Source organism: Ammospiza caudacuta, chromosome 20 (genome assembly GCF_027887145.1).
Source record: "Ammospiza caudacuta isolate bAmmCau1 chromosome 20, bAmmCau1.pri, whole genome shotgun sequence".
NCBI lineage: Eukaryota > Metazoa > Chordata > Aves > Passeriformes > Passerellidae > Ammospiza > Ammospiza caudacuta.
In genome coordinates this window covers 5308710-5325754 of record NC_080612.1, presented here as the reverse complement: position 1 = coordinate 5325754, position 17045 = coordinate 5308710, and the positions used below count along the sequence as shown (strand labels likewise).

General features: G+C 42.0%; 1 protein-coding gene across 2 annotated transcripts in view; it reads right to left on the bottom strand.

Annotated features, from left to right (window-relative positions):
* The window catches only part of ANKFY1 (ankyrin repeat and FYVE domain containing 1), a 32919-nt gene that overhangs the window by 4388 nt on the left and 11486 nt on the right, over positions 1 to 17045 (bottom strand). For both annotated transcript variants that reach the window (XM_058818039.1, XM_058818040.1), the window contains exons 6-24: positions 16585 to 16734; positions 15940 to 16105; positions 13710 to 13914; positions 12899 to 12967; positions 11971 to 12170; positions 11478 to 11575; positions 10853 to 11078; positions 9814 to 9912; positions 9291 to 9444; positions 8224 to 8392; positions 6941 to 7059; positions 6442 to 6598; positions 5276 to 5476; positions 3880 to 4056; positions 2808 to 2955; positions 2450 to 2540; positions 1936 to 2060; positions 1529 to 1675; positions 955 to 1045 (exon numbers count right to left, since the gene is read on the bottom strand). In XM_058818039.1, the coding sequence (XP_058674022.1) occupies positions 955 to 1045; positions 1529 to 1675; positions 1936 to 2060; positions 2450 to 2540; positions 2808 to 2955; positions 3880 to 4056; positions 5276 to 5476; positions 6442 to 6598; positions 6941 to 7059; positions 8224 to 8392; positions 9291 to 9444; positions 9814 to 9912; positions 10853 to 11078; positions 11478 to 11575; positions 11971 to 12170; positions 12899 to 12967; positions 13710 to 13914; positions 15940 to 16105; positions 16585 to 16734 (2792 nt within the window). The remainder of the gene's footprint in view (positions 1 to 954; positions 1046 to 1528; positions 1676 to 1935; positions 2061 to 2449; positions 2541 to 2807; positions 2956 to 3879; positions 4057 to 5275; positions 5477 to 6441; positions 6599 to 6940; positions 7060 to 8223; positions 8393 to 9290; positions 9445 to 9813; positions 9913 to 10852; positions 11079 to 11477; positions 11576 to 11970; positions 12171 to 12898; positions 12968 to 13709; positions 13915 to 15939; positions 16106 to 16584; positions 16735 to 17045) is intronic.

Sequence of the window (17045 nt, the reverse complement as noted above, 5' to 3'; positions counted from 1 at the left end):
GAATTCCCTCCTGGTGAACACCAGGATGTTACTGTCTGACATTCTTTATCAATTATAGCATCATTAAATATACATTAGCAGTTGAAAAGCTATGATTATCTTGTATCTTCTGATATTTGTCTTGTATCTTTCTGATATTTTGGAATAACTGACTAATGCCAACAGCACATGCTGGTTCTGTACTAGTGAGTCACATGGTACTGCTTCAAGTGAGGCATGTGTAGCTTCTCTGAGCTAAGAAAAATCTTAGCTTAACCCCCTTCCAACCAGCATGTTTTGTACAAGTTCAGACATTTTTTTTGTACAAGTTCAGACATATTTAAAAAGGCAACTATCTACAGAAGAGCAGCTCATGTTCATCTTCAACCATTTCCACACTGCCAACAAGATCCCAAACTTAAGCTGTGAACTCCTGCCTCAATCTGCCACCTCTTTTGGAGCAGGTCATCCTACCACTGTGGTGGTGCTGTGCTTCCTCCTGTGTCTCCTGTGTCAGCCACAGCCCCAGTGGCTGCTCTCTCTGAACCTCCTGCCCCCACAGGAGGCTCTCCCCAACCCCAACCTCTATGCAGGAAATAATCAACTCCTGATAAACCACTGCCACATTTACCACTGAACTTCTATTAACTCACTCTCTTAATAAAATGTATTGTTGCTCTTCTGTGGAGTGAAGTGCCTCACACTCTCTCTGACAACTGGGTATTTAAATCCTGTTTCACTACTGGAACTTGGACATGATTTCTCATTTACAACTAATCAAAATATTAAATGCACAAGCTGCTTAAAATATTATTTCAGTCAGACTACAAGTTTCTGATCTAAGACAGGATGGAATATTTCAGCTGGATTAGTGGTTGTACACCTATATTAACACCTAAGCTATTAGGAGCAAGCCCAGCTACATTTGGGGAGGAATCCATTTCCCTGTAAGCACAGCAAGGGGGCTCATATTACCAGTGATGCTTTCTTGTCGTGACTCCAAATTTGGCAGCACATTCGTAGCAGTTGGAGCCATCACACCAGGGAGGTTCTTTTGTCAGCATATCTGTTAAGAGGTAAAAATGTGAAGGCAAAATGGGCTCAGACATGTTCTGAGTACACTAAACCTGAAGGCTTTTCCAGTTCTAGGCTGCATTCAGTGTAATGGATTCACTACTCTTGCAGGAGCTGGAGTCTCCTTTGTAGATAATCTGTAGTTGCTTTCCATCACATTGTCCACAGCAACTGTACAGCACCAGTTAAAAAGCAGTGTCTGTGTTTTAAGCTACATTGGACTACACAACCAGCCAAGATTTCCATGTCTAACCTTCCAAAAAAAGTAGCATCTAACAGTCTGCATTGTACAACTTTTCAGCTAATCACCAGAAGAACTAGTATTTCTACTCTGCACTGTTAGTAGTACAAAATTCACAAGTTTTGCCTCTCTGGAATTACTGTCATCTAAGTCAGAAGCCCAGAGTTTTTTCCTCTGAAATATCCTGGAAGCAAAAGCCAGAAATACTTTCCCACCACAGCAAGTGGTACTTACCCAGCAATCTAAAGAGAAGCTGCTTTGTAGCCACTTGATAGTTGAAGATATTGACTCCTTGGTTATTGTTAACTCCCAGGCGAGCCCCAGCTCTCACTATTGCACGACACAAGTTGGCATTTCCCTTCATGTAAGCCAAGAGGAGCACTGAAAAATAAAAGCCAGACAGTTCATGTAAGCCAAGAGGAGCACTGAAAAATAAAAGCCAGCTAACAGAGTGGTAGATTGTGTTACATCCAGTTCAGAGAGGATCTTTAGTTTTTAAGTTTCCATATATTGTATTTCCATAAATACAGTATTCCTACTGTATTTAACATACTACTGGCAATTATTCCAGCTTTAAAAGTGACATACCATGAATACAACTTGATTACTTTCAAGTTTAGTAGTTGCTGAGTCTCACCTACCTGTGTTTCCTTCAGCATCAGGTTTGTCTAGAGGGTATTCTGGCATACACTCCAAGAAGAGGTCACAGATGGCTGCTGCATTATCTTTCCCATATTGTCCCAAAATATGCATTGGTGACTGGCCTCTGGGGAAAAGAGATTGTTACCCTGATCAAAGTCTGCTTGCTACTACAGTTACTCATCCAACTCTCCTTGCTTTCAAGTTTGGTTCAGACTTGAACAATGCTACATCTCAGTAATTCAGTACATCACACTCAACTGCCTACTTAACTTTCCTTCCTTGGGGTATAGATATAATTGGCACAGAATTTAGACACAGCATCATCTGCACACTTCCAAATTTGTGTATAAATAATATAATACAAGCCAAAAATATATTTTTAAGCAGCATGTATTTTAAAACACAAAATGGTTCTTTTAGCCTGTTACCTGATATTATTAAAATATAAATAATTACCTGATATTAAAATTAAAGGCTTTAATTACCTGATATTATTAGAATATAAATAATTACCTGATATTAAAGGCTTCTGCATCTACATTGCACTCTGTGAGGAGGACCCGGATGTTGTTGAGCCGGCCATGCATCACTGCCAGATGCAGAGCTGAACAGTTAAAAAAAGAAAAAGAGAAAAAGAAGGTTCAAGACTTTGAGTACCAACAATAATTACAGCCTAATAATTAAACAGAACAACCTCCTTCCACTTTCCCAACCCTCCTTCTCAAACAGCTCCTTCCATCTGCTTTGATTTCCTGGACTTTCATTCTTTCACCTTTGCAGTGCAAGGCCATTCACAGTGAGCTCTCCACCTCTAGGACACACCATTAAAAGACCTACTGAAGTGTTCTGCATTTACTTGTGTAAAGTTTACCATTATTTCCATTTTCATCTACAGCTGCAAAGTCCACTCCATTCTCCAGAAGGACTGAACAAATGGTGGGCAGGTCTTGCTGGGCTGCTAAGTGAAGAGCAGTCTGACGGTGCTTGGTCAGTTCATTCACCTGGGCACCTGCAAGGAGCTGGCAGGAGGAAAGAAGGAAAATGTTCAAAGATGGTTTCAGGGCTATTTTAGCCAACAGCTTATTTCTGTGAATAAGCACACAAGACTTTATTGTACAGAGATACTTCTAGGCCTCCAGAGTGCATAAAATGGTACAATTACTGAGATGCTACAACTTGTGTTTGTGATCAAAGTGCAGAAAGGGCAAGGAAAGATTCTTTACAAAGAGCCAAACCCAGGGAAGGTTCTTTGTGAAGAATCAAACCTAGGGAAGGTTCTTTACAAAGAGCCAAATCTAGTGATTGCTGCAAACCCAACATCCTCATGTGAAGGCTCCTGTGGCAGCTCAGCCAACAGTCCAAGCTAAGGGGGTTTTCTGTTCTGCAAGCAGCTGTCAGGAGGCAAGAAGGAATATGTTCAAAGATGGTTTCAGGCTATTTTAGCCAACAGTTTATATCTGTGAATCAAGCACACAGGACTCTACTGCACAGAGATACTTCCAGGCCTCCAGTGTATAAAATGGTACAATTACTGAGCTGCTACAAGTGTGTTTGTGTTCAAATGTGCAGAAAGGGCAAGGGAAGACTCTTTAAGAAGAAGCAAACCTAGGGAAGGTTATTTACAAAGAAGCAAACCTAGGGAAGGTTCTTTACAAAGAACCAGACCTAGGGAAGATTCTTTGTAAAGAGCCAGACCTAGAGAAGGTTCTTTACAAAGAACCAGACCTAGGGAAGGTTCCTTAACAGAGAACCAAGCCTAGTGATTGCTGCAAACCCAGCACCCTCCTGTGAAGGCTGCTGTGGCAGCTCAGCCAACAGCCCAAGCTCAGGGGGCTTTGTTCCAGCAGAAGGGGTGTCAGTGCTGTGAGGGACCAGCCTGCAGGCACTGTGCAGGGAGCAGAGGGCACACTTTAAGCAGGGCCAGGCTGAGCCCCAGCACACACCAGGTTCCTCACGATGATCTCGGAGCCAGCCTGCACTGCCAGGTGCAGCGGGGTCAGCTTGGAGGCGTCCTGCACGCGCGAGTTGACGTTGGCCTGCACGCTGATCAGGAACAGCACGCTCTCGATGTCCGAGTTCTGCACGGCCACGTGCAGGAAATTCCGACCCTTGTTATCCACCTGAGGCAGAGAGGGCACTGGAATTAGTTTGTTGTTCCTGCAGAACAAGGGGTTTCATGGAGCAGGACGTGTTTGCACTAAGAGACACTTGCTCCCTCTGCTTGAACTGTAGAATCCTGTTCCTTTCACTGGTTGACACTTACCTGATAGATGTGACTACTGAATAACTGAACTGAGAAACTATCTGCTGCAACTGCTCAGTCCAGTCTGCCTCACACAATTTTACAACCTTGTCCTTTCTTGACCACACACTGGACAGTATTTTTAGACAGACAAGAAGTAAGCAGCTGTTGTGGTGAAGTACAGAGCAACAGTTAATGATAAACTCAGTTAAGTGAAACAAGCTTGAGTCTCTCTGGCAATTCATCCAGGAGAAGGAAGCAACATGGGATCCTGCCACAATGATGTAAAATGTATTAAAAAAAGCATAGGTTTGTGAGGGAAGAGACCTCCCAAGGTGATCCAGGCCACCCCCTGCCATGGACAGGGGCACCTTCCACTATCCCAGGGCGCTCCAAGCCCTGTCCAACCTGGCCTTGGACACTTCCAGGGATGGGGCAGCCACAGCTGCTCTAGGCAACCTGAGAATTTATTTTTCTGGCCTAATACCAAGTACATGTTGTTCAACTTTGCCTTGCAGCTGATGTTAAAGCATATTTAAACTGGTGGTACTTGTTACCATGTTTTAGATATAATACAAGACCTCACTAAGCACTCACATATTTTACTGGCAATTAAACTTACACAGGATAGGAAGAATCTCCTGAACAGCTGCCTGAAGTGTCACACCAGAAGCCTGAAGATACAGTTGGAGGTTTTATAGTTCAGCAGGCCAGCATAGCATCTATTATTCAGTTATTTTAGGTCAGGTTTTCTGTTGTGGATAGTTTTAGGAGAGTTGGGTAACAGATTATTTCTGTACTAGTCCAGCACAAGACAAGAGTGGAGTTAGAATTTTCTCCTTCTACACACATATGCCTGTTTCCCATTTTAGTATTGACAGGATAAGAATTGACAAGACACTAACCCTTAATGTTCTTACACATATCACATAAACACCTACAGTTTCCTAATAAATCCTGCTTAAGAGAACTGGCATCTGGCAAATGGATTGCATGTAAAGCCACAAAAGGATAAAACAGAACTGGCTTGTGAAACAGCTGTTACCACAAACTAGTGCAGTAACAAAACCAGCATGGTTTGAACTCTCCCAGCTTACCTGTTCTGCAGCTCCTGGTTCCCTCTTCAAAATTGCTTCAGCTGCTTTATTGTTTTTGTATGTCATGGCACAAGCAAAGGGAGTCATTCCTTGCCTGTCACGTACATTCAGCTTAATATCTGGATGTGAAATCATCAGCTGAATGATAACATTATGTTGGTTGCTAATGGCAACATGGATTGGAGTTCTTCCTTCTGCATCCTAGAAGGAAACCAGAAAGTTTGTTAAATATAGACTCAGTAGTACAGAAATCCTTCCCTAACTCTGAAGGGTCAAGGAAACTTTGTAGTTTAGTCCTGTCACCTACCCAGCTTCCTTCAGCATGGACACCAAACAGCTGCAGGGCAGGCTCAAACACACAGTGTAAGAAAAGCAAATTGAGATTCGTTTCTCCCAACAGGTTGACCTCAATTCTGTGCTACAGAGCCTTTTAAACAGCTCACCATAACATCTCCCATTTAGTCAGTCATTTTGGGGGCAGAGATGAGCATGCAAATTTAATAGCAAAGTCAGCTGAGGTGTTTAAACATTTGTCTGCATCAAGCAGCAGTTTACAGCCAAGGCTGCTTTGTGACTGTGTTCTGTAATTCATTTTAATGTCACTTTCAACAGCATCGGGACCTAAAAATGTTATCCATTCATTTCTTTTGTTGTTATTTATAAAGCTTCTGTTTAAGGATTACTGTGTAATCAAAAATGAAGTGTAACTCATACTTACATCACCTCAGTTTACTCAATAACAGAAGACATTTCCCAAACATACTAACAAAGCAGAGTATTCTGGGGTTTTACACTGTAGCTGGTTTAATTATTAATTACAGCTGTGCTCCTGCCTTTAACTCACACTAGGGACAGGACACACTGTATCCCCCTGTTCCACGAGAAAACCAACATTGCAGTAAGTTTTCTGTATCATTTTCCTTCAGCACAGGAAGGAAATTCCTGAATTAACCACCACATGGGCAGACAAGCACCAGGTGTGGTAAAAAGGGACAGGAGAGGGGAGAGAAAGCAGAGCTGCACCAGTCATTGCCATGGCTCAGCTCTAAGAGCAAGATTCTCTTTTCTCTATCATGCAAAATACACAGGTGAGAGAAAAGTTTGTTTTCAGTACATTGGGGGAAAAGAATTTACTTTTAAAAATTGTGCATGATTTGTCCACATACCTGAGCATTGACATTGGCACCAAACTCCAGAAGGCACTGGATCACCTCCTCCAGTCCCCAGCAGGCTGCCAAGTGCAGGGGTGTCTGTCCATCATGGGCTTCCTCTTCTCCTTCCCCATTTGGGCCTGGCTTTCTGGGACTATTCACATCACACCCACTACAACAAACACAGTGCAGTCAATTCATTATGTTTAATCCAGATTTAAACTGCTTCAGTAGAGGTCACAGAAAAGATTCCAAGAGCTGACACAGCAACTGCTGACACATTCTACAAAATCCCAAGTTCCTGGTTTTGGTTTGACTCTTGTCATCAAGAAAATGATGCTATTACAGATAACAGAACGTGTCCTTTGGATTGGTCAGAATTCCCTGAGCATCACCCACCCAGCAAAAGCCTAAGGAAGCACAGTTGTTACTGATTTAAGAGAGCATTCAATTAATTTATGCCAGGAACACCCCACATGCATGTTAGAGCTTTGTGTTTGGGAAGGGCTCTGACCTGCGGATCAGGAAACAAGCAATCTGTTCACTGTTCTCATCAATGGCTCTGTGCAGAAGGGTTTGTGAGCAGCCACTGGGTCCTGACCCCCAACACGTGGCATCACAGCCATGCCTGACCTGGAAAGAGAAGTCCAATGACACAATGAAGGGTTTTTTTTAACAGGTTCCTACTATAGTCCCTGACTAATGCTTCTGGAACATTATCCCCTAGAGGTAAAACTTGACTTGTCTTGTCTATTCCTGTGACAGTCACTGAATTTCAGGAAGCTATATTAAAGTCCTCCAGAACAATACTTTTATCAGTTTACTGTGTAATCCTTAATTAGGTGGTATTTACTAACAATTCAAATATTTGTCCATACACTTTGATAGACAGATCTAAAGCAGGTTGGATTAGTTACCTCATTTTCAGCAATGACAGGCACCTACAGTAAATCAAGCAGCAACAGCAGACATTGCTTTTGAAGGTCTGGCCCAGTTCCCTGCTTGCTCAGACATTCAGCTAAACAGAGAGAGGTTTTTTCCAGGAACTGTATTGCTAATATTTGTATTCTTCAACTAGAGAACTATGTACTTGAGCAATGAGGCACTTAAGACTTGTTCTACTCCACTTGACAAACTATTGACAAGGTTTAAAGATGAGCAGTTAAGAGTGTTGACTCCATAGAAAAGTGCTGATGAACACAGTCAAGAACAGCTACAAAACATATTTCTCACGTCACATTTTTAACCAGTTGTCTCTAGCAGACAATTGGACAAAGCTTCCAAGTAACCCCCTTATGAAAAAGACACAAGGAGGTCTACCTGTGTATCCTAGGAAATCTGTTGTATCATCCACGCCTGAAAGTAAACAGTCTTTAAAGAAAATATGAGCATTTAAAGACCTTCTTCGTTCAATGTTAAGATGCAATAAAAAGCACATACATTAAAGCATAAAATGACTATTTAGTTTTATTCAGAAAGCTGATAATTACACAAGTTGTGTATGCTACAGATTGATCTAAGCAGATCCTTACTCCATCCAGATCAGGAATCCAGACAGCAGGATATATATAGAATATATTTTTTTATTAAAGTGGCTGCCAGATATTTGGTCATGCACACTACAGTATTTATAAGATTCCTGCAGTAAAGAGGAATTTCTGGTGAAGAAAAGACCTCCAGAAATTAGTAATATTGGACTAGTCTGTTATTTTCATGCATTGAGTTTGCTTTTGCTGATGAAGCATTTTGCTGCTAGGAAGATGAACAAAAGTGAGACTAAAGCCACCTGACTCTTACCAGAGTTGATGCAATGTCTTCCAGGTTGTTTTCCAAGGCAAGCCACAAGGGAGGATTTCCTTTCTCATCAGGCACAGACATGTCTGCTCCCCTGGTACAAATGGCATCCACCACCAGTGGGAGCTGGTTTTGGATGGCCAGCTGCAGGGCTGTCTGTCCATCCTGGGTCCTGCAGCAGGGACACTTCCAAGTGTTACAGATGCATTATAAAGTTCAGCAACAGCACTTAATTGGCATAGCCAAGAATTAACTCCTGTTGTATGTATTTTTGCATCACAAACACACCATGTATTTCATCACAGCTCTCTAGTCTACCTTTCTCTCCCCTTCACGTTTAGCAAGTGATTGATTTCTACAGTTGGAAAAACAAGTCAGTGTTCTTAGCTCAGAGACATTCAATTCCTTCAGTGCAGCCATTATTTGAACAGAGTTCTTTCTGAGCCAGCCTGCTGCCACAGAAGCAAACAGCTTTGTCTCCAACGTGGAACACTTCAAGCAACAGTCAAATACCAACTGTTAAAAAGTTGAAGTCAGAACAGCAGTTTTAGGCAGTTTGTACCCATTCATTACAGTACAGCTTGCCAAATTTAACAGACAGCCTGTCAGTCATGTAAGCAGACAAATGTTCTGTTAAGTCTAATGTAAGTTGTCTAGGAGACACTGAGGAGGAAAGATTATCAGACTCCTGTTGCTGGATCAGTATCTAATTATTTTAGATGGTAGCAAACATGCAGCTCTAACAAGCTGGCAAATGGATGAGACAATAGAAGCTCAGTGCCTCTAGGGCTGTCTCTAGGACTTCAGTCTGCCACAGAGGAAGCTGTTTTACCCTGAATTAAGTGGCACCTCCTTCTGCAGCCTCAAGAGGAGGTACTGACTAATGGAGCTGTACCTAGGACCAAGTTAACGCATGTAATCCCTCAGCCATAACCAGTGCCACAAAACAGTGCCAAACACAACTATGTGTAAATCAGATCTGGAACAAATCTCAAGCCATTATACAAAGGCAGTCAGCACCTGCTCCTAGACACATACACAGGTGAGAGTTCTGTCAGTTAGGAGCTTACCTGACATTTATATCTGCCTGGTGTTCCAGCAGGAAGAGGGCACTCTTACTGTCCTGCCTCTGGATTGCCATGTGCAGTAGCGTCTGTCCATCTGACATGGTGTCATTGATGGATGCCCCAGATCCCAGCAGCTGGGCTGCTATTGTGTGCATGCCTGAACAGAACAAGCTCATTAGTATTTCACCTTCAGTTCTATAAAACAGACACACTGAGACTAATAGACTCAAGTTAATGTGCACAGACAATATGATTAATAGTTTTCATCTGATATGAAAACTACCAGTGGGTTCACAGAGGAAGAATTCCACTAAAGTGCAAGCACAGTCCTGGGCAGAAGCTGCAGGACTAGAAATCTTTCACTAAGTCATATGTGAACACTAATTTTAAAATATGAAGAACCATCTAAAGCTCTCCTTGACAACTCCTCCCCAGCAGCACAAGCCAGAACATGAACACACAGCGGCTGTTTTATCTTTAAGAAAATCTTGTTCCTGTAGTAGCTTCACATCCTGAAGGCACATACCTGTCCAAAGAGCCAATCCCAGCACAGTCTGGTCTCTTGAGTCCTTCAGACTAAAGTCAGGAATAATTTGCAAATTGTTGGTAGCATGAAGAGCATTAGCTACAAGAAAGCACAAGGAATTAGGGTATGCTTGTACTTGACCTGCAGTCACAACCTGAAAGCTGCAGCAGCAATGCCACAGTTTGTACTAAGCTGTTCCTTTAGCAGTCAGTGTGTAAGATCTGAGCAAAGCACCTTCAGCTTCCCTGATGTGACACTGCCTAGGATTCAGACCATATTGCCACTACTGACTGATCTTAACACATATACAGAGAAAAAAAATCAATTTTCTAGCTAAGAGGGTTAACCTGTCCCTTTCTAGGTGCAATTCCAAATAGAGTGGTATATACAAGGCTCTGAGAATGAAGAGTGGAGGCTCCACAATATGGTGCAGCCTGGGATGGGCAATATTTACCCCAGATCACCTACTGGGATGGGCAGTATTTACCTGGGATGGGCAATATTTACCCCAGTTTACCTACTTCCTGCTAAATCCCACTTATGGTAGGAGACAAAACTGGCCCTGCTTCAGCTGTCAAATTCCCTCCTGATGCTAGAAAGCTGATTAGTAGCATTTAATGAACTCATCTGCTGGTATTTGAGTACTCAAGTCTCAACTCTACTAAAACACCAGTATTGCTCTGTATAAAGTCCTCTTAGTAAGGAGTTGAGGGAGGCAGAAGTCTCACCACAGAAAAATGTCTTAATCCAAAATTGCTTCCAGCATCCAACTGAAGCAAATGCTTTGAAGCTATCTCAGCTGTAACAGAACCCAAGACTAACTGCTCAAGTCCATTATCTACAGTGGGGAATTTACAAACAGACAAAATAATTTCCTTGTTTAAACAAGCAGATGTTTTAAGACTAGTTAGCCAGTCTTATTAATTGCTATACTTAAACACTGCTTACAGGAAGATCTGCTTTCTTAGTAGTTTGTCAGAACACCTTGAATGCCATCCTGACACACCAATTCACTGCAGCATCAAGTCAGGACACCCACCTTTTTGTTCTAGGATGACTGACACCACATCTGGGTGGTTGTAAGCAATAGCCATGTGAAGGGGAGTTTGCAGATGAACATTCTCTGCTGATGGAGGAGCAGGTGCATCCTTCTGCCCAGGCACTGCTTCTGCTGTCTGGATGTTGGGATTGGCTCCTTGCTGCAGGAGCTCTGCCGTCAGGTTTGCCAGGCCATGCCTGCAGGCTGTGTGCAGTGGGGTTTCTCCCTTTAATAAACAAGGTGCTGAGTTAACAGCTTGAGACATGAGGAGAAACAGCTTTTAAACTCTTAAAATTAAACTATTAAAATTACAAGAGCTGGTGTGAAGAGTTTCACCCCTAGTCACTGAAGCTCATTAGGAGCTCCAAACTACATGAGTTAGCTTTTACTAAGGATTTTATTACACGAGGCACTGCAGTAAGTGCTAAAAGCATGTTAACAGCTGGTGATTCTGCAAGAACAGCACCACAAGAATGCAAGTGGTCACTAGCAAATACCTGAAAACATGCAAAGGTTCACAAAGTGCTCCAACTTGCTTTAAGCTATGGTTTAGCTATAAGAAATCTCTGCTATCTTATTTTTGAAGAGAAGTAAGGAAACTTTCAGAGTAAGTTTCTGCTTTTACCCATTTGTTTTGGTGGTTGACTTTTGCTCCATGCGTTGCTAGGAAGAGAGAGGCTGCCTCATTTCCTGCACCAGCTGCTCTCTGAAGCAAGCAGTTTCCTAAAGAAAAACCATGGACACTGTTATTCCAACCACACTTTGATACTGAAGTGTGCTAACACCTTCCCCACTACACTTTGAAGTCAACAAGGAAAACCCTTGCTATTAGGTTGGTAGAAGCCCCCTTCCAATTGTCACATGCACTTCCATTTAGTGATTACACATCTTGAAATTGTAAATATTAGAACCTGGCAATGAGTCCAGATTTTCTGTCACTTCCTGCAAGTCCATCTCAGCTTGCCAGTGCACGAGCTCTGGGTAAAGCAACTACCACCTAGCATTTATTATGGAGCAATTGCTGCTGAAACCTCATGCAGCTCCTCCAAGTGCAGTCAGCATTAAGCAATTAACACACAAGCCTTCCACCTACAATGAAATACAAACCTCTGGTTTACCTGTTACTGTGTCTGGAGCATCTGTATTGCTGCCTCGCTGGATCAACCTTGCTGCAAAACTGTTCTCATCAAAGGAGGTTCCATTCACAACAGGGGCATCCTCAAAAGGGTTCACAGACTGATCAGAGGACACAGTGATATACTGGACTGCAAGCCACAGAGCTGTGCTGCCTTCATGATCCTTCAGCTCCAAGTCTAGTCTAAAAATAAGAGTTAGTGTCCCCCAGTTTGTATCTTAAAAAGTGGTTCCTCAACACAGCTGAAATCCAAGTGTCTGAACAGCCATATTAACTCATCTCATACCTCTCTGACAACTTTTGCTTGCCAAGAAGCTACTGTAGCTCCAGTTACTTCAGACAATTTGTGAATACTCTGAAACAAGCACAGCTCCTTTCAGTGACTACTAGAGTCAAGCTCGTTGCTTGTAGGGAAGTGTAGATTCCCTGGTAGATTGGGCTCCCACTAAATGTAACAAAGAGGCAAATTCCCTTGAGTAAGCTGTGTACAGGAACTGCAAATTCAGCTTCAATGAAACTGAGTCAAATGAAGTCTCCTGCTTCACCATCCTAAGAATTCATCTCTAAGGAGAACCCAAGTTGAACTCAAGAATATATTGAGATATTTCAAGAGTGTTATTACTCCTTTCAGCTCCACTACAAATCAACCTTCACCTCTGGAATTATTTCAGCCTCTTTATAAAACACAGAGATGCAGTTTGCTGCTTCTTTACAGTAGGGTAAAAACTTACATGGCTTCTGATATGGTTTTAACATTTCATTTATGCAAAGCCTTTACACTTTTGCATCCCAAATTCTTACTAGTCTTATTATAAGGGAAAAAGGCACAGAGGAGTTGTAAAACCAGTTTTCACATCTTCGCTGTCCAAGGTAACCTTGGTGCATTCATTTTACATTCATGTGAGACTTACTGCTTGCACTGCAGGAGCTGGCTGAACACAGGCTCATTCCTGACCACAATGGACACGTGCAAGGGGCTCCTGGAATTAGAGCAGAGAAAAGTTACAGCAGGAATGAGTGAGACACTGCAGACTCTGGCCCCAGCCACCAATGTGCCCCTAGAGAACTACAGGCTTTCATCTCTGCTTAAAGGAGAAAGGCACAAGCATTTATTAAAGAAAGACAAATCTAAACTTTTAGTGAACATGACTCCAAATTATTTAGTAGTAAGGAACTCATTAATGTAAGAAGTAACTTTAAAGGAAGAAGCACAACAGCTTCACCTATCAGAATCATGCAGCTGATACATTCCAAGTCTTCTATATTATTTTATAAACTTGATTGCCAGCCTAAACTAACCTGTAAAAAACCTTACAGGCCCTACGCTTCAGAAAACACACTGTAGAAACTGGCATTTTTGAGAACATTTTGGTTTCCCTGACAGCTTCAGGTATATTATTTGTCATCTTAGTTAGCTTTTACCATTCAGTGACTCAATAAAGGCAATTTAGCTGTATTCCATGTGTTCTAACACTATCAACTCACCCCAGTTTTCTGTAGCTGGGCTATGTTTAATTTGCCATGCCAAGGTACCATTCAGCCTGCACAGCTTTCTTTGAGTGCTACCAACAGGTCTCAAATTGGGTAAATGAGCTCCTGCTTCCAGCATCAGCTGTACTTTGCTGAAAGACCTGAACAGGTTGTTAGGAGGTTGCATCTGATCTCCACAGCATTGACTGTGGAGCAGATTGTCTGCAGCACTTCACTTCCCCCAGTATTTACCTGCCTTTGCTGTCCTGCATGTTTGGGTTGGCTCCTGCCTGCAGGAGGGCCTGAGCAATCTGTGCCATCTCTGCCATGACATCTGGGGAGTGCTTCTTGGGGCTGTAGGATGCCACAAGGTGCAGAGGAGTCTCCTGGTCTCCCAGTGTAGCAGCATTCACACGGGCACCATTTTTAATGAGAAAGTTTGCAGCAAATTTATCTCCTTTTGTGAAACAAAACAAGGTTATTAATGGATATATGTAGCCTGTATATTTTATACTCCAGGAAACAGGTGCACATGACTTCATGCCATACATTCATTCCAACACAATTTCTGCTCCTAGAATGCCTCAGCAACAGGTAACTTCAACAATGCTTCACAGCAAAGTCAGGATTAAAATATTTCACAACAAGCCCTTGGAAAAAGTGATTTGCTCACAGGTTACCTGTGATTCAAATTCTCACACCAGCTTATTGTTGTAGAGATACTGACTTTGCTTGTTCCTTTATCAAGATATATCCATTGTTGCTTTAATAAAACATTGGACAAACTGTGATGCTAAACAAACAAATATTTTTGTAACAACAGGTACTATTCCAGGCACTAGTCAAAAGTTTCCAGTTCAAGTCAGTCTGTTGAGTGTTACTACATAAACAAGCAATAACACTGCCTTTGCTCTTGGAAAATCAGGGCCTTGTATATACACAGGGTAAGGGCTTTAGCAGTGCAGACCCTGCATGCACAGCATTCCCAAGAACTCCTTCTTGAGAGCTTCTCAGGAGTCCCAACTTAGACCCACTTCAACACATGAAACCTTGAACTTGAAACACCAATGCAAAGAATAATTTCAGGAAAAAGTTGCCCCTGCTTCAAAGGCTACTTTGCACAGACATATTCACATATTGCTTGGCCTGAGTGCAAGATCAGAGAACAAAGAACAGTGTTTCAATCTAGAGTGCTGGATTACCTCTGCCAACAAAAACAAAAGTCCCATTTTCTGATTTCCATATCAGACATTCTCCCACTTCTCAGTGATCATAAGTAGTAAGAATCATGTGGCAAGTGCAGTTTGCTTTAGCTCCACTTCCAGAACATGTGATTGTTAACTGTGATTAATTCACTGAAGCTGTGGTTACTGAAAAGCAAGTGTTCATTCCCAGAGCTCCAGCTCAGACTGAAAGCAGACATTAGAACTAGAGACAAATGCCAGTAGTAAGAATGAAGAGCAGCCTGCTGGAAATCCTGTGTTTCACAGGGCTGCAGCCATCACACACTGACCTATGCCTACAGTGTCTCCTACTCCTGCAGCTGAAGTCTCACTCACAGGATCAGATGCCAGTATTACCCTGTTCAGACATCAGGAGATTAATTCAAATTCTGTGAGCTTAAAATACAGCTCCCAACTTCTTCCTTTACTTCTAGGGGTCTGAGACAGTTTGGTGCTAGAAATAAACTTTCTGGAACAGAGCTGCCAAAGACACTGCAGAAATATGGAGCAGCACAAGGTGTTTGCTGCAGATTTGCACCACACTTTGACCACAGGCCAAGATGCTGCTGATCCAAACCCTTCAGAGCACTGTGGCCATGGCAACCAGAACCTGCTGTGCTCCAGTTCTTGTAAGATGCATTTTCCACTCTAAGGTGGAGAACAGCTCAATATAATCATGTAGTTGTACTCAGATTCTACTCTGATAACTGCACTGGAGCTTTGAAAATGCTTAGGCTGGGCAGAGGTACCTCCACTTGCTCCTCATCTTCTTTCAGTCAGATTTTCCTCTTCTGAAACTGCAGTGCAGCAGTGAGGACCCTCACTGTTAACCATATCTCTAAGAGGCACATGCTGCATTCAACCCAAGTCTAGGAAAAGACTTCATCTTTGTGACCCTTATGTTGTGGTGCCCCACTCAACTATTTGTCAGAAGGAACACTGTTAAATTAGAATATTCAGTGTCTGCCTGTATTTCTCCTCTTAGCAGGCAATGTTGTACTAGATTGCACCTGGATATCACACAGCATAAGTTTCCCCAGCCAGCAGACTGGTTCTCAGATCTCAAATATTCATCTGTTTGCTTTTATGTCTAAAAAAAAGCAAAACAAACAAAACCACAACAGGACAAAGTTCATATTTCACTACAATTTTCTAACTGCAATGTCAACTACAACACGACACACAAGTAAACTCTGAAATATATATTCCACACTGGGAACAACTGGAAGTTAACAAAGCTTCACATCCCATCTACTTACCTCTCTGGATGGCTTTATGGAGCAGACTCCAGCCTCTCTTGTCTGCCCTATCCACATCAGCCTTGTAGTTGACCAGTGTAGTTGCAATACTCTCCAGTCTTTGGGCCAGGGCTAGATCCAGAGCAAGATCTCCATTGTGATCCAATTCATTGAGCTTCCCAGGAAGCTACAACACAAACACAGCCAACTGCCATTAAAAGTGTTTGAATAACTATTCCCTGCACTTTATTGAGGGACAATTTATTTGCTAGTTGTTTGGAGTTTCATCCAAGCAGAACAAACAGCTGTTACTTAAGCTTTCAACAGAAAAGTTGTTCAAGGAAATGATTCTTACTGAACTGCCAGGAAGCAGCAGAGCTGTCTGTTATAACCACTCAGCTTTAAATGGGCAGAGCAATATCAGGTAATGGCTTTTATTAGATATATTCTGCTGCATGCAAGATGTTTTAAGCATTATGAATCACTTCTAAATTATGTAGCTACTGCTAGATAGATCTCCATTACAGACACAGAAGTAGCTGTGGCAATGCTAAACATGCAAATAAGAATTAGTGACAAAAACCACAAACAAGGTTCAGACTGGAACTTAGGAACTGGTTATCTGAAACATCAAATTCTAGATAGATCAAGTCAGTCTCACTATACCTGAGAATCCATTTCAATAAGGTACAAAAAAACTACATCTTCTCTCTCCACTTTAATGGCCTTATGCAGGGGATATTCTGTCTTGGACTTGAACATTTTATACAACAGCTGAGCACTCATGCTGCTGAAGTCTTCTTTCCTCAAGTCATCCTAGGAGCAGTTCAGAAAGAGAAGGGTAAGCAACACTCCTGTTTTATTTATGGACAAGGCATTGCACAATGTAATTCTCAAGTTCACAAAACAAGTTCAGTTAAAAGTTCAATTTTGATAACATTTTGGCAAGAACAATCCCATATAGTCTGTTAAGATTAGGAAGAAACAATCAGGAAGTTTCAAATCTTGTACTTGAGTTTCAAGATCAGTAGGTTAAATTATTATTTATTTTTGTCTGCAGACATGGAAAAGCAGCATTTTAATGCTACTATGGTAGATTAACACTTAGTCTTTAAAATAATCCTCTA